The sequence below is a fragment of the Plecotus auritus genome (genome assembly GCF_963455305.1).
Source record: "Plecotus auritus genome assembly, chromosome: 8".
Taxonomy (NCBI): Eukaryota; Metazoa; Chordata; class Mammalia; order Chiroptera; family Vespertilionidae; genus Plecotus; species Plecotus auritus.
Window position 1 is genome coordinate 8,669,026 of NC_137782.1, and position 18,211 is coordinate 8,687,236.

The 18,211-nt window shown below is 42.7% G+C and overlaps 1 protein-coding gene across 4 annotated transcripts in view; it reads right to left on the reverse strand.

Moving 5' to 3' along the window:
• Positions 1–18,211, reverse strand: part of DCC (DCC netrin 1 receptor) — a 983,595-nt gene that overhangs the window by 264,377 nt on the left and 701,007 nt on the right. For all 4 annotated transcript variants that reach the window (XM_080683404.1, XM_080683403.1, XM_080683405.1 and 1 more), the window contains exons 8-9: positions 17,387–17,543; positions 3,856–4,010 (exon numbers count right to left, since the gene is read on the reverse strand). In XM_080683404.1, coding sequence (XP_080539530.1) covers positions 3,856–4,010; positions 17,387–17,543 — 312 coding nt within the window. The remainder of the gene's footprint in view (positions 1–3,855; positions 4,011–17,386; positions 17,544–18,211) is intronic.

Below are 18,211 nucleotides of genomic sequence, written 5' to 3' on the forward strand. Positions count from 1 at the left end.
CATCTTAAAGGACCCCGCATAATAATTCAAAAATTCTCCACATGTGGTGTGAAAAGATTAGACAAGTCTTAAGCAGGCAGGGACTTAAATCCTGCTGATAATACACTGGAGAAATTATATGCCATAAAGGCAGGGGAGGTAGCAAGGGTTTAGCAAAAGGAAGATAGAATCAGGGGACACAAACCTTTCTATAAATCAAGCCGTTCTATTCTGGGTGATTATTTCATAAACTGGGTCTTGGGCTGTTGATCTCTTTAAATGATTATTACAAAATGCATGCGCTTTTGGAGTTACTGGCTGATTTGTATTTCAGACATATTTTCCATCAGTATTTATTTATTGAGAATATGGTCTTCATAATAGAGTTGATACTTTCAAATAATATGGAAAACTTGAATTCAATTTGTATAAAAGCAATGCAATTTCAGTGTACAATTACTACATCATATTGGGGGAAAGAGTGATAAAAGGAGCCCCCAAATGCATACCCACACGAGAGCCGTTTTCAAAAGATAAGATCGTTTTGTCAGGGAGAGAAATAATGATGGAAATGTGCCCCCATTCCTCTTGCCTCTAAATTCTGTTATTCTAGCTAAATAACAAAATCAGCCTTTGCACTTCTTCTAGAAACGCAGAAAGAAGTTGAGAGAGTTCTAGAGAGAGCGGGGAGGGGAATATAGAGAAAGGAGGAGAGAGGGAGAGGGAGAAGAAGGAGAAGAAAAAAGGAGGAGAGGAGAAGGGAGGGGCCAATAGGAAATAAACACTGGGTCTCTAGAACGCTCCATCTCCATCAGCAGTGGGTGCAGGATTGAGCAGGCTTGGAGAAAATGAAGTGTTCCTTAAGCTAGAAATATTTTTAAATCACCAAAATGGCACTTTGTGTTAACAACAGAAGATAAAATACACATGCAATACCTATTAATCGTGACCATATAATTTATTTATCCTAACGTCTGTAATAATACAGCAAGAGAGCTGCACAGTACTCTTACTCAACATGAATTGAAGGAGTTGGCTGTTTTGGAAGGTGTAAAGGATACTCTAATAATGTACTGTTTTGGCAGAATTGTTCCTATCTACCTGTTTACTCAGCAAGAGAAAAAAAAAAAGAATTTTCCAATGGCAATCCTCACTGAAGTAGAATCAGGTCACTGTGCAAATGAACAATGGCTGCAGAGGAAAGAATTCTTACTCCATCCACAGTGGTACAAACAGAGATGATTTGATAACACAAGGCTGGGGTGAAAGGCCAAAATATAGTGAGCATTCTAAGGCCATTATCACTGTCCTTAATGAAAAAAATTCAAGGCCCCTTCATGCTTCTAAGGCAGGATTCTCCGTTTTCATTTTCTGAAGGAAAGATAACTTACATAAGACAACACTACCAATGAGCCCCATATTTTATTCAGCCAGGCATGTAGTTTCTATTTTTTGCCTTATCATCATTTATGTCATTTTAAAGCAAAGTAAATGCTGACAGAGACCAGCGCCCAGTGGAATCCTCTGCACAGATTCTCACACTGCGTTTTGAATGAGAAGGAATGGATGATATATCATGACTGAGGCAGCTGTCTTTATAATAAAGTGATTATTAGAGGAGGTGGGCATGATATGATTTAGGCATAAAAAAGGAATTAGATACTATGCCTCAGCCATCACAGGTAATGGGCCCACAGCCATTCTATGCCTCAGTTGGCAATATTTCATTTAACATCTTCTTACAAGTTTCCTTACTTTAGTTGTTCTGTTATTGTTACATATTTAGAATATCTGCTTCCCCAAGAAACTGCTGATATCCATTAGTGCTGTTGCTTCATTACATACATATGTGTGTGTGTGTTTTAATGTGCCCCAGACAGCATGGAACAGTATTAGGAACATACTAGATGTTCATTAATGTAATTATAATGATTTATGTCATTGTTTTTCTTTTATAAAGCTAAGTGTGATACAAATAATCACTGACTGATTTTTTTTAAAATTAAGAATACAAAAAAATGGCAGAAAATATTGAATCCTGAGTAATTTTTTTAATGAAATAAAGCATTAAAATTAGTCACTGCCAAAACAGAAAGTACTTTCTTGTCCTTTGTCATGGAAATTTGCTATAAAAAGTGAGTTTAAAACAAACAAACAAACAAACAACAAAAAAACACCGCTGTTAACTGATCTCCTAAACTGGATACTTAGAAACTGGTACCTACAGAAGAAAAAATAATGGTGCTCAGTATTAGAAAGCGAGGCTGACTACCTAGGATTTTTATCAGAAATGTATTTATGGCCAGTCAGCCCTGAAAAGTACGCTAAAACAATTCCAGGCATACCATTATGGATTAGGAAGTAAAGAATCAGAGAAACTGGGTCTTTTGAAAATGAACATGCTTTTAAGTTCTGCCACTAGAAAACTAGACACGATTTTTCTTTAGAGAACTTTTGATGGGTTTTTAAACAGTCTTTCTGTAGACAACATAGCATATACCATTTTTGAAAATGTATATTTTGACCTAATTCTTTTTATTTAATTTTATAGATTAAAAATAGCACCTATTTATAAAAGTTATTGATTCCATAGAGCATGTGATTTATGAAGAGTAAGTCAATAAAGAAATTGATGACACAAATAGTATGTTACTAGAGACACCTTGAAGTGGAAATTGACATTACCTAGGGACTTAAATCCAAACAGCCAACAAAACAAAACATTCTTAAGAACAGAAACCTGGGAGTGGGACCAACTTTATGGGTACATGACCAGAGAAATTGCATGAGGACCCGAGGTCAGAGGGGTCATGCCTGGAGTGTGATTTCATGTCTTACTGCAGCGTCTTAGTCCTGCAAATTACTTAGAGAGTTCTGCCTGCAACTCTGCATTCCCTAAATATTGTCTGCAACCTGTACATCATTATGCTTCCTGAGGTTTTATTACTGTGAGGCAAATATTTCTAAGACTTATGCTGCTGGCCCACTCCTCTCCCACCTCCCAATTTGTTATCATCTTGCCTTTGTAGCGGTCACCAAGTGGAAGAAAGAATGGAGATGCTGCCAAATGTGGAGCATGAGACCAGCACCCAGACGACATATCTGAGTGCACCTGCTCTCTCTTCTTCAACATTTTGTTTTAAATAAAATAAGGCTGGCAAACTGCTCATCACTCATCAATCTTTTCAAAATGACACTAGAAATTTAGTAGAGATCAACATTTTGTAAGATCAGAAGTATTTTTCAAAGGTACGGCATGGGGCTGTTCCTTTATAAAGGTAGAGATCGCTGAATTATAAGTTGGCCAAAGAACACTGAGCTGCTTCCCTCTGTGATCACGCAGCTCAGTAGAGCAGTTTGTTAGCAGACAGTGTGATTGCACAACAGGGACCATCTCTGTACATTTCTTGAGTCTTGATTCCTACTTGGGAGCTAATTGAGGGCATGGGTGCATGGTTAAGTTTACTAAGATCCTGCATTGAGAAGTCCTTTGCCATCGTTATTTTACCTTTGATGCTCCATTCTCATAGACAAACTTGGGAAATCTGAAAAAACCAACGGAGGAAGCTGAAACCCCATGTTGACTATGCAGTACTGGCAGGTAGAGTAAGTCACTCAGTCACATAGGAAGTAAATACATAGACTGTATGGAAGGATTAGGCCTTCGTAGTTGTTAATTTGCCAGTAAGGAGACATGGCCCAAGTGGGGAGGCCATTTTGTTAACAGTGATCTTACCTTTAAAAATCCTTGAGTTAAATACATTGCTTCAAAGATCTTCCTTCCATTTTCTCAAGAAATTTCTATGAAAGTATTCAAGGATATGGCTGGAGAAGATAAACACTTCCCAAATGCCACCCTTCCCTTTTCATACTCACACTCAGGCTGAGTGGCCACTTTGATGGGTTGCGAACTCTCCCCCGGCCCCCACTCATTGTAGGCCACCACGCGGAAGGTGTACATGGCTTCTGGCTTCAGGTTCCCCACCGTGAGCTGAAGGGACCCAGGCTGGGTCGTATTCAATGCTCGTTCCCTGGGAAATCAAAGTTATAGCGAAAGATTATTCCAACATCCCTACTTTTAGCCCAAACCTTACTTAATGTTCAAGAGTAGTGAGGTAGAAAAAAGGTTGCTTCCTTACTTAATGTTGACTCTGAGACATAATCCAAGATCTCTGAGATGTACTATGGGAAACAAACTGAGGGCCTACAAGTGAATGTTGCAGGGTGACTGGGGAGTTCGAGTTTGTGCCATTTCCATGAAACTTGAATATTAAAGTATTTTCCCTTTGACACTTTATACATTTGAATTTAAACCTTATGACACAGAGCTATTAAAATAAGAAGAAACATCTGGAATGCATTTCATAAGCTTCCAGCTAATGACAGAAAATCAAGGTTTCAATTATTCTACAAATTGGTCTTTGCCAGTAATGCCCACAAATGCATTTCTGCATTTCCTTTCATTGTACATAAGGAAAAGGCAGATGCTAAGTATTGATGTGTGTGGAGCATGAGCTCCTGTGGTTACGTTAAGAGCAATTAGTAAATGGAAGTGGGTCCCCTTCTGTGCAGAAACAACAACACGTCTCCTTGCCTTGTTCTTCAAGCACCACCTACAGGTGTTCAACTCATTTCCCAATTAAAACTTCCTCAGTGGTTCCCAACAAATGAATCAATCTGCTGATCATGCTGGGATTTATATACTTATTAAGAGAAAACAAACCCTATGGACATGTGAGAAACAAGAACTACTAAACTACTCTTTAAAGACACACATGATTTTAGACCTTTATGCCCTCATTGGCTTCATATAATTGATTGGGTGAAGAGGAAAATCCTTCTAACCCACTCAACTGTTTCTTAACATTTCTATTTATAGATAACATCTCTTACCCCTCCGTGGAATTATATGTAGGTTTTAATTTTGCCATTTGGGTTTATTTGGTTTTGGGAGATATGTAGAATGAAACTTATTATTTTTTTCTGCCAGGGCAAGTTAGGCTTCCAAAAAGAGAAAGACAAAATTTGAAGGGAATGAATGGTGATTCCTGGGCATATATATTAACTCTAAAATCACTTTGACTGACACAGCAGGGACTGGCTGGCTCATCCTCAACCCATTTATTCTTCATGGACTCTACTTCCCAGCCCCCCTGAAGTCTAAATGCGGCCATGTGACTGAGTCTAACCAATGGGTTTGAGTGTGCGTGATGTGTGCTGACTCTAAGGCTAGCCTAGAAAAACTACACATACAGGATGGGGCAAAAGTAGGTTTACAATTGTTCATATGGGGAATAATAATCAATAAATAATAATCTATAATAATAAAAACATAATATGCTAATTAGACCAGACAGCCGAACGACCTTCCGGACATCATTCCGGATGAAGCCACAGTGGCAGGGGCCGAGGCTGAGGTGGTTAGGGGTGATCAGGCAGGCAGGCAAAGTGGTTAGGGCAATCAGGCAGGCAGACGAGCGATTAGGGGTGATCAGGCAGTCAGGCAGAGGCCAGGGGTAATCAGGCTGGCAGGTGAATGGTTAGGGATGATCAGGCAGGCAGGCAGAGTGGTTAGGGGCAATGAGGCAGGCAGGTGAGTGGTTAGGGGTGATCAGGCAGGCAGGCAGAGTGGTTAGGGGCAATGAGGCAGGCAGGCGAGTGGTTAGGGGTGATCAGGCAGGCAGGCAGAGTGGTTAGGGGCAATGAGGCAGGCAGGCAGAGTGGTTAAGGGTGATCAGGCAGGCAGGCAGGAGAGTGGTTAGAAGCCAGCGGTCCCGGATTGCGAGAGGGATGTCCAATTGCTGGTTTAGGCCCAATCCCGCAGGGATCCCTGTAGGATTGGGCCTAAACCAGCAGTCGAACATCCCCCGAGGAGTCCCCAATTGCAAGAGGGTGCAGGCTAGGCTGAGCCCCCCTTCCGCCCCCGTGCATGTATTTCGTGCACTGGGCCTCTAGTACGAGAATAAACTGTTTGTTTCACATACTCACAACTGTAAACCTACTTTTGCCCTGCCTGTATGGCTTCCTTCATGTTCTCTTCTTACAGCTGTGGGCTTGAGGCAGGTAAGCATGGTGAGCTGGAAAGCCATATACTAATGATGGAGGAAGCAAACTTTGCACAAATTCTGGAGAAGAGCTGGGAGAAGAACTGTCTTCACTCACGAACATCCTTTTTCTATTTTATAGAATCAAATAGCTTTGAGCCATTATTTGTTAGAGCAGTTAGCATTATTTTATCCACTACTGCTAGTACATTAAAATATGTACTCTGGGTCATTACCAGGGGTTATGGGGAGGGAGAAATGATGAGTACAAAGTTTCAATTGGGGGAGTTGATAAACTTCTGGAGATACAGGGTGGTAATAGTTTCACAAAAATGTGAACGAACTTAATGCCACAGAACTCTGTATTGAAATTCATTAAAACTGTAAACGTTATGTCATGTAGATTTTACCACAAAGAAAACACACACATACACATCTTGTATCAATCTGGATGCAGCCTAAGGTTTAGATATTTATTTTTTAAAAAATAGGTTTTTATTGATTTTTAGAGAGAGAAGAAGGGAGAGGGAGAGAGAGAGAAACATCCATCAGTCACCTCCTGAACACCTCCTAGTAGGCATCTAGCCCACAACCCAGGCATGTGCCCTGACTGGGAATCAAACCAGCAACATTTCGGGCAACCAACTGAGCCACACCGGCCAGGACCATATATTTCTTTAGGACTGCTGTATTAAGTTGCTTCAAGGATGAATTGTGACATAGTGGGGGAGGGCTTGTGACTGTGTGGGAATCAACATTACTCTACATTAGGTAAGAGTAAAATCATCAAATCATGGTTCACGTGTCACATGTCACACTGCTCTCTTCTACCAGACCAAAATTATTTAGGACAATATGTTTCTTTATAAAAGGAAATCCTCCCAATCAGATTGTATGCCTTGTGGATATGAATTTTTGCATCTTATTTATTTTCTTTTAGTGGAATAAATTTTATATACATTGTCTAATATAGCCCTTTTATATAGACAGGGTGGTTTTATTACTGTTATCTTACAAATGGGAAAGAAGAGTTAGAGAAATATCCTCCCCCGCCCCAAAGGACTCACAGTTAATGGGTATCAGAGAATGAAATCTCTGGCTTCCTCCTCTAAGCCCAGTATTGGTATCATTCCACAGTAGTGGCAAAAGGAGGGGCCTCTTTGGATCAGGGGCGCTTTGGGTAGAAGCATGAGACCCCAAAGGGGAAGAAGGCACACTGGGCATTTGGAATCCTCTGTGAGGATGAATTAGTCTATGATCTATTGTGGGTCATTTCCTCTTTTCTAGACCTTCAAGCAGCATAGTTGCCATTGAAGGTCAGCTTTTCATACCAAACTTCTTGGCTATGTATAAGAAAAGACAGCTTTCAGAACTGACTTTATTTTCACAACTACTAAATAATTTAGATGAAATAGCTGTGTTCCGGGACATTCTGGCAAAACCCATGCTGGCAGTCTTCGAAGGAAAAAAAGAGGCCAAAAATTTGGGTATGCACAGTAAAAATGAAGATTGCTGTTAGAGTATTAAATTTGACAGTAAAATAGTAGTCAAGTTCTCAGACTAATTTAAATTGGCTAATTGAAGTAAGCGAATATACTAGAAAAATTAATGGTACTGGACAAAAAGCTGTTCCTAAAGTGTTACTAAATTTTTTATTGGTAGTTCATCTCATGGTAAAATTGTGTAACATGTAATGAACCTAAAGCAGTCATATTTTAGTGCAAAAAATTAAAATTTAAAAGCTATCAAGACTACATTATAAAATTTCCAAAAGCCTCCTAATATTTAAATAAAAAAGGGGGTATAGTAGAAGAATATCATGTAAGGAAAAATATCCTGTAAGTAAATTACATCTAGAAAATGTTTACTTTAGAAAATTAACTTTCATTTAAAATGCTAACAGCAAGACACCCATGAAAAACATACATGGTGTCAAAACAAGCCAAAGGAAAATCGTTTGGGCAAAAAATGAAAAAGGATCCCATGTCAAATTTATGGAAAGGATTCCTTTATTAACTTTTGGTCGAGAATATGTTTGCATATTTTCAGAAAACACCTCCAAGACCATGTGGATTCCTGCAACAGAGAGGAATTGACAGGACTGCTCCAGCCATGAAGACAGAAGAGAAACAGTCCAGAGATGGAAGACGCTGATGACGCCTTGCCATACTAGCAGTCAGCAGCTGTGCATCTCTGCAGGTTGCCCAGGACCAAACCAGAGAGGGTTGGACTTGCATTACCACCATTTGTCCACCATCCAGAACTGAAATATCATTGCTGACATGTACACATAAGGAACTGTTTGACATTGAAATTGGGACTCAAAAGAACTGTTGTCCCAGAAAGAAACTCACTACAGACTGATTCATTTGCCTCTCAGCATAACCATTATTGCTTGTCTCATTTTCGGTTCTTATAAGGGTATTTCTAGTATCACATGATCTCACTCATCTAGGGGAAATAATGAACAACATAAATTGATGAACAAAAACAGACCTGGAGACAGGGAAGCTTTGATCAGACTGTCAAACCTCAGAGGGAAGGTAGGGGAGGGTGGGTGTAAGGGGGAGAGATCAACCAAAGGACTTGTATGCATGCATATAAGCCTAACCAGTGGTCACGGACAACAGGGGGGTGGGGACATGCATGGGGAGGGATTTGGGATGGGAATGGGGGGATGAGGACAAATATGTGATACCTTGATCAATAAAGAAATTTAAAAAAAAGTAAAAAAAAAATGTCCACAGTCATAGAACGAAAACATCACTCACATACCAAAGGGGATACTGGACTTCATTACAACAAAGGGAGTTTTTTAAGTGTCCTCCATCTCCATCAGCCTCCCAAAATATCCCAAATTAACAATAGTCATGAGAAAAATGATATTCACTCATATGGACAATGGATCCTCTCTCAATGTTACAGAAAGTGTGAACAAAGGGTCTTTAGAAAAATACTTCTTTGGGAGTGATGTGTAAGAATACAATGTAAACCAGTACAATCTGCTTTAGAGAAACATGGCTTCGGAGACAACTTCATGGGCCCTCCTCTAACCATAGGCGATTCCTTCCCTAGATTGTCCACTAGTTTCTTCAATGTGGGCTCGTAATTTTAAATAATGATTTAACTGTATGTGTCTTTTTTTTCAGAGCTCTACTTATCACATCAAAATGGGGTGGCAGCAAAATGCTACGTAGACTGTAGAGTGGATTCAGGAGTCTTCATCGGGGGTTGTTTGGGCTTCCTCATGAACTTGCCTCAGCCTCAGGTTGCTTGGATGCTAATTGTTGCCATAAAATTATTTTCCTTAGAGAGTTTCCAAAGAATAAATACAAACCATCTCAAGTAGCAGGAGTGGTGCCTGATACTCCCTATGGAGTGTTCTCTATATGGTAGTTAGTGCTGTCATTTCTATTATTACTACAAAACACAACCATAACCTCAGATTAAAAGAAGTGCTCTTGAGTCCAAGAAGAGAACTTTTCCACAAAGTATTCAGCTATAGGGCTACGAGGAAATAAACTAATAAGAGGTACAATCATCATTTTAAAAAAGGAAAATAAACAGATTGAACTGAGCTATAGGCCTGCCCTCATTTAAAAAAAAAAATGTTCTGTCAGATAAATTCTGCTTGCAGAGATAAATTAAAAAAAAAGTGGTCAGAGGTATTGAACAGGTTCCAATAATGAAAACAGAAATATTTTTAAAAGGTGGAGGTTTCATTGACAGCAACCAAGAGTAGGTTTCCCTGTCCTATGTGATGTCCGCCCTAGTGTCAGGGTTTGCTGCTAGGCTGCTCTAATGCTTCCTCAGATCCTACTGGAGGAACATCAAATGCTAACGAGATACCAATGCATTCTGGGAAAATGGCACCTGCAGCCACCTGGCCTTTCCCAGAGTTGTCCAGTTACAAGCCCCAAAGATTCACAAGAGGCACCTGATCCCCCATCAGGCTTTCATATCTGAAAACAAAACCTCACAAGTCATGTCCCAACAGGTAAGTACAACCTGAGATCGGGGAGGCAGCTCAATGCTCTGTCTCTAGACCCACACAGGGCAGTGCCAGCCCCTGATGTGGTTCCACAGAGCATGCACATCTACGCAACGAGGCATTTAGGGTTCCCTGCTCACTCCAGGCCATACCTCTCTATAAATGGGCAGATAAGCGCAAGAGGTTCTGAAGAACAAAGAACAGGGGATGCTAAGACTTTGCCCAGTTACTGTGTTCGGGTGTCCTGGCTGTCACTGTCATTACCCTGACAGCTCCTGGCTCTGCTGCTTCTCAGGATGTTCTCTCCGATGGCTCTGAGATGTGATGACCCTTCAAATGCGCAGAGCTCAGGGTCACGGTGTCTACTGTCAGACAAAACTTCATCACTCCACTCCTTCCCCCGGCTCCGAGTTAGCAGTGTGGGGTTCAGGCAAGTTCAAGGTAAATTGACTGAAGTAAAGGGAGGAGGTCACCTGAGCTTTCTAGAATCCATTCACATGAAATTCATTCCTTGAAAATCTACAGGGAGTGCAAGTGCACAGCTCGGGCCCCTCCTGCTGGCTGAAAAGCTGCAGGCAGCCTGCCCGCTGGCACCTGCATGCCGAGACCATCTGCAGGCACTTCTGCCTCGTGCTGAGCCTGGGGGTTCCATGGCCAAGGCTGCTTGGGAAAGAACTGCTACGCTCTAAAAGCACACGCTCTGACCCAGGCACAGTATCGCTGCTGCTTTTCTGAGCTCAGCCCGGGAGTCCTGACCCTCTGAAGTCTCCAAGAGAAACAGGTGGCGGGAACGTGAACTTGCATGAGTTGCCTGGAGACCTGACCCCCGTCGGGCTCCAGTCTCCTGTGCCAGGAACCGGCCCTGCTCTGGTTTGTACTCACAATGCATTGCATTAGGACAGCTGTTCCTGGTGCTTCTTCACTGGTTTCCCAACTCTCCTCTCTGCCATGGACAGATTCTCTTCCAACATACACACTCGGTCGACTCCATGCCCACACCTTGAACGTATTAATTATTATCATCCTATGGTTAATGCAACCTCAGCCCCTGGGACAAGAGCTCAAGGCCTTCAAGCCGTGGGCTGACCCTGTTCACACTCACCGGCAGGGTCACCAAGCCTCACAACACCCGATCACGTCCTCGCTCCTCTGTCCTTGTCATCCTGTCTCGCATCAGTTTTGTTCTGTTTCATCCTGATTTTCCCGGAGTTGCCTACTCCTGACTCGCAGTGCTTTCTGGGTTTGGCAAAAGCTTGTTCATTCTTCAAATCCAATTCAAGTGACGTATCCTGGCTGTAGATCCCTACCATTATGTCCTCTGATTCCAGAGCATTGAATGTTCTCTCCTCTGTGCTTTCACTGCTATTGGTTTGCACATCTACTCTAGCACATATCCCACTGCATTAACAGACACATCTGTCACCTTGACTCAATTGTGAATTATTTTAGAAGAGAAGCCATATTCCATTTGTATTTTATTGACACTTAGCATATATACCCACTGGGGCTAAAGAATGGCAATGTTGCCCTAACCGGTTTGGCTCAGTGGATAGAGCGTCGGCCTGCGGACTGAATGAAGGGTCCCAGGTTCGATTCCAGTCAAGGGCATGTACCTTGGTTGCGGGCACATCCCCAGTAGGGGGTGTGCAGGAGGCAGCTGATCGATGTTTCTCTCTCATCGATGTTTCTAACTCTCTATCCCTCTCCCTTCCTCTCTGTAAAAAATCAATAAAAAATATTAAAAGAATGGCAATGTTGCTGGTGTTCACAATTTTTTAATTGAATGCATATATAAATGGGAAAATTTTAACAGCAGAATTGCAAGGTATCTCCATAGCGTGACCGCGTAAATGCTCACAGAGCTGGATTCTATCCATGTGCCATCCTAACTTAGTCCCACGGGTGGCCTTGGCATGCGCATCACCTTCCTGCATCTCACTTTCATTATGTGAAAACTGAGAGCGTGGAATCTACTCAAAGAAGTCTTTCCAATCCAATATCCTTCATGGGCAGAGAAAATCACCTGTGTGCTTTTGGTGTTGTTTTCAGCTGAATCCAGCACTTCTGTATTTACATTTCAGAAGTAAACAGAGATTAAAGACTAGGCATGATACTGTTCTTAGCGGGTCATTTGTAACATGTCTCTAGCACACGTTCTGAATAAACACATGCTGTTTTGCCTACGTGTACCAGGGTGTTAACACTTGTTACAGCTGTGAGGTGAGCAACAAATGCTGCCTTGATGTAGAAAACGCCTAATTAGTTGCTTCGAGGGACAAGAATTGTATTTCGTCCCCTTGTAAGGAAGGAACTCTGTTATTTTTAATGGAGAGATTTTTAACGTCTTCTCTTTATTTGCTCCACTTTCATTTTGATTTCCTTAGTGAGGGAAAGAACGGTGCAATGATGAGAAGATTTCAAAACTGAAATACAGTGTTTGCTAGACCAGGGAGCATTTTTCAAGCTTTTTCATCTCACGGCGCATATAAACTAATTATTAAAATGTGGCAGCACACCGACACCTATATTTTTTGCTGACCTGACAAAAAGTAGATACACTTTTGATTTATTCACACCGATGACTACCGTGTTGGCTGTTGTCACTTTGTTATTAGACAATCCAAGGCAAACGAGGTCAGGTGCCGCATGTTTTAAAAATTCTTGCGGCACGCCAGTTGAAAATCGCTGGAATAGGAAACAGGGTTCAAAGTGACAGCAGCAACAAAAGGGGCAGCCACCCAAATGTCACACTCCGTGTCACCCCGGTCCCACCCTTTGCAGTGGTGCTGTCTTGAAGAGGGGGCAGGTTCAGAGGTGAGTCGCCACCAGACAAAGCACTGTGGGGGATGGAGATCTCCTTGGTCGGAGGTATTTCCACTGCATCCAGGTTAAAAACTGTGTGTTTTTTTCTAAGCCTAGGCTGAGAAACGGGCTTTTAAACATTTTGTTTTCACATAACCTCTGTTTCAGCATCTAGTAAACTCCTAAGAGACTAGTCACATAATAACTACTGCCACACCAAATAAAAAGTCCTTTCATGGAAAAAAGTTTTGGGTTAAAATTATGTTGTTGGATTTTGGCCAATGCCCTATAATAAATCTGACTCACTCTGGGTCATCTTCTAGTTCTGTGATCTTGTTTTTTTTGTTTTTTTTTGGGGGGGGGTGCAGGAGGGAATCTTATCTTGCTCCATAGTTATCATCTATGTGTAGACACATTCCTGGTCTATAGATCAGGCCTGAACTTCTCCTCTGAGCTCCATTGGCCTATTTTCAAGGGCCTTCTTGACATCCCCCTTGAATATTGTAAAGGTATGTCAAACCAACAAGTCTGAAATGGACCTGATGCCCTTTATTCCCAAATCTGGGTCTTTCCAGTATCCTTATCTCACTCAGCACATTGCCCCTACCACCCACCCATTTCCAGAAGCCAGAGACCCAGGAGCTCTCTGGGAAAATCTCCTTTCCCTCACCATGAATGTCCAAGCCATCACCTGGTCCTGTCTGTGTTGTTACCTAAATATCTCCAGAATCTGTCACCTGCTCCATCTCCATCCAGACCCCCTTAATCCGACCCAGCACCCTCTCCAGCCTGGACTCCTGTACAGCCTGCCAAACGGCTCCCCAGCACCCACCCACTGCCTCTGGTCAAACTTCCACTCTGCAGCCACCATCACCCTCTCTAAATGCAAGTCTGATGGTGGCCTAGACATCGTGCACATGGTCCCTAGCTTCTCTTACAGAAGCATGTTCCTTCCCTTTAGAGCTCTCCACTCGGTGTGTGGTTATATACTTATCAGTGGAATGATCCTCCCAACACTGTTAAACTGCCTCCAAAGAGACTGTTGGCTTCTCTATTATTTCAATCGTGGTGCTAGACAAGTGAATAAAGGCTCACTCACTTGTGTACGGCATGTATAAACCTTTAAATATCCATGCAACCCATTGGAAGAATTAAATCACAGTTCTCTCATCCTAAAACCATTTTGAGGTAGAAAGGACGGGGCTGACTTTCACTGAGGAGCAGAGTGACAGGAGGGCCATTCCTGCTGAGCTTTAAGGCTGGACCAGAGTGTGGTGCTTTGGATTCTGAGCCCTGCTCTCCTTCCCTCACAACCCACTCCCTTCACCATAACAAGCTTCATCAGCTGCGTGGTCCTCAACGCTGCAGAGCAGGGGAAGGACATGTAAAAATCATGCTGAAAATCTGCCCGGCCAGCGTAGCTCAGTGGTGGAGTGTCCACCTATGAACCAGGAGGTCACGGTTCCATTACCAGACAGGGCACATGCCGGGGTTGCAGGCTCGCTCCCTAGTCGGGGGAAGGGGTGCGGGAGGCAGCTATTCAATGACTCTCTTTCATCTCTGATGTTTGGATCTCTCTCTCCTTCTCCCTTCCTCTCTGAAATCAATAAAAAATATTTTTAAAAAATGACAGAAAATCATCCTAGCTGGTTTGGCTCAGTGGATAGAGTGTTGATCTGTGGACTGAAGGGTCCCAATCAAGGGCACATGCCCAGGTTGCCACTTCAGTCCCCAGTAGGGGGCATGCAGAAGGCAGCTGATCAATGTTTCTCTCTCATCATTGATGTTTCTCTCCCTCTCTCCCTCTTCCTTCTTCTCTGAAATCAATTAAAATACATTTTTAAAGAAGGAAATCCAATGCACAATGAATTCTAAAGTGAATCCTCTATGTCAATCATGAAGAGCTGCTCTCTACTCCCAAGCAGTGAGCAGGGGTTTCCTGAGGCAGCATCAAGCACTGTATTTGCATACAGCCCTGCACATGGAAGACCCTGACTTTGTTCTGCCACAAAGTCAGCATGTGACCTTGAGCAAGTCAGGGGCTATCTCGGAGCCCTCCTGCTTCATTTGCAAAAGGAAGATACCAGTCACTTATCTGCCTACCTCACAGGGTCATGGTGAGGATTAAATTGAATGATGCTCATGAAAGTGTTTTTCCTTCTCTCATCTGAACTCCTGCAGTCTTTATATGTAGCACTTTTAGCAAATATCTTTTCCTTTGTATGGTACAGTGAGGAGATCACTGGACTGGAAACCTGGCATTTAAATCCCACTTTTAGTGTTTACTAGTTGTATAGCTCTGCGGGCAGCATTTTTGAGACTTTTTGCATAGAGCAAGGCATGCTCATCTCTAATATGGAGATTATCATTCCTGCTTTATCTGAGAATCAAATGGGCTAATGTTTGTGAAAGTGATAAAGTCCTTTCTAATTATGAACTGGAGAATATCTGCATTCCACTGACGTTCATTTCTAACCTACACCATGATTTTCCCATGGCACTGCTAACAAGAATGGAGCGTTTATGGGGCACCGGGCGATGGGCATCTATCTTAGGCACTTTGTCTTAACTTCATTTAATACTCATCACAACCTTACATGTTAGGTCAATTATGATCCCAAGTGAGGAATGCAAGGCACCAGTAATTGGCCCAAGGCCACACAGCTAGTAAAATTCTGAGCCAGGATTGAAACCCATGCAATTCAATTCCAGAGCCACATAGCCTTAACCTTTCGGCAACACTGTCCCACACTCCGTAAGTAACTTTAGATCACTAAGTGGGAGGTATGATACTCTATGCATGAATTAAAGAGTTTGTTCCTGTAAGTTTTTTTAAAAATATATTTTATTGATTTTTTACAGAGAGGAAGGGAGAGGGATAGACAGTTAGAAACATCGATGAGAGAGAAACATCGATCAGCTGCCTCCTGCACACCTCCTACTGGGGATGTGCCCGCAACCAAGGCACATGCCCTTGACTGGAATCGAATCTGGGACCCTTCAGTCCGCAGGCCGACGCTCTATCCACTGAGCCAAACTGATTAGGGTGCTCCTGTAAGTTTTATAAGGTAAATAAATGATGCAAATAAACTAAGCCATCAAGTCAGAAAATTATTAGAAATAAGCCTACAGAGGAAATTCATGTCACAATTCTAAAAAAATATCAAGAGAGCTTGGTTCTTTTCCAGGTTGATCAGTTAGGAGGCAGTTAGGTAGCCACTGAGAGCACCTGTTTTAGAGTCAGGCCTGTATTAAATCCTGGTCCCACCACTTGCTAGCTGTATCACTGAGGTGCAAACTTCTTCCTGAAGGGCGATGTTTCTGTTGTGAGGATTCGATGAGACAACTTCTGTCAGATGCTTAGTCTGGTATCTAGCACAGTAAGTGCTCAATAAATGCCTGCTCCCATTATCCATGCTTACTCTGTGGGCATGGGCATGTAATTTCAGCCTCCCCAGGGCATCCCTCTCTAAGTGTTCAAGTAGAAGGAAGTTCAAGTAGAAGGATTCAAAAGATCCCTTTCAAGTCTAATGATTTTTGGGTACTGAGGGGGGATAGATGGATATCTCTGAAGCCATTGTGTCTTGTGAAGTCTGACTTTCAGGATCTAAAATTTATGCTACTCTCTGATTGATGGAGTGAAAGCACCGAGGTGGATGAATGAAAAAAATGTTTACTATGGCACTTGCATTTATTGCCACCATTAACTAATCGGGCAGATTAATGATAATCTGAGCTAGAGTAATTTGCCAGTCAAAGTCATTGCTAATCTGAGGCAAATGTTCAATCCACGACCTTTAGAAAGCTATTGTGTAAGGAGTTAAATAAATATGAGCAAACAAGCATCACAGGTCAGAAACAGGTGGTTGAGCATCATCCCATGCCCCAAGAGGTCACCAGTTTGATTCCCGGTCAGGGTACTTGCCCAGGTTTTGGGTTTGATTCCCTATAGGGGGCATGCAGAGGGCAACTGATCAGTGTTTCTCTCTCACATCCATGTTTCTTTCTCTCTCTCCCTTCCTCTTTCTCTAAAATCAATTTTTAAAAAACATCCTATATAATAAAAGGCTAATATGCAAATCAACTGAACGATGGAACGACCGGTTGCTATGACGTGCACTGACCACCAGGGGGCAGATGCTCAATGCAGGAGATGTCCCGTGGTGGTCAGTGCACTCCTACAGGGGGAGCACCGCTCAACCAGAAGCCCTGAGCTGGGCTCACGGCTGGCGAGCACAGTGGCTGTGGCAGGAGCCTCTCCCTCCTCCACGGCAGAGGTAAAGCTGTCAGTCGGACATCCCCCGAGGACTCCTGGACTGCAAGAGGGCAGAGGCCGGGCTGAGGGAACCCCCCCTCTGAGTGCACGAATTTCATGCACTGGGCCTCTAGTATTTTAATAAAAGAAAAAACCACACAGGAGTCATAAAGTCTCCATTTAGTAATGAGTGAAGGACACAGAGTAGATTTCACAGGTCTCCATGGTCCCTGCCAAGAACGCCCGCTGCCAGTGCCCCACAGCATACCTCTACAGAGAGGGATGGCCAGGCTGAATTCTACTGGCAGCGCCTACCTGTTGTCACCTTCTCTGGAGAAAAAGACGGTGAAGGTTTGAATGTTCCCTTTTGCTTCTGCGGGTGGGCGCCAGCTGAGACGGATGAAACGACTGGAAACCAAGACAGGGACCACATCTCTGGGAGCAGAAGGGAGCACACTGGAGCTTGGGATCGCTGAGGAGAAAGGAGAGGAGGCGGTCAGAGGTGTTGGTGCCACGGGTGGGCAAAGGGCAGGGAAGCAAAGCAGACCCAGCAGCAGACACAGAATGGCACATTCACACAGATGCTACGGAAATGAAGACAAACCAGGAAAGCAAAGAAACAGTCAGTGGAATCAAAGGTTTAACAGGAGTCCTTGGAGTTTATGAAAAGGTAGCTAATTAACCGCATCTGTAATGTGCTTCATATTTTTCCAGTTTCTGGTAATCATGCGGTCACTGACAATAAGAATAAATGTCCTATTTAAGTGTGAAACGGGGAAACACGACCGTGGACCTGCACGTATTGATAAATGCCTCAGGTGACCAAGTAGCTATTACAGAACCTCATTCCTCTCAGAGCCTGTTTACACTGTTTTTGGTATAATTTGAGGATTTATATGCATTTCCTAAGACCACCGAAAACGTAAAGAAGTACATTAAAGTTGATGGAAGCTAACAAAAAGTAGAAACAGTTCTCATGAACTACCTGCTAGTAAGGGAAATGCCCCCCCCCCAAAAAAAAAATCATAGAAAAATAGGCAACTGCACCTATCAAAATCTAACAATTGTTATTCATAGGAATAACGCAATCATTCACAATTGCAAAACTGGTTTTTTAAACTTTTGGGGCATTTCTAACAT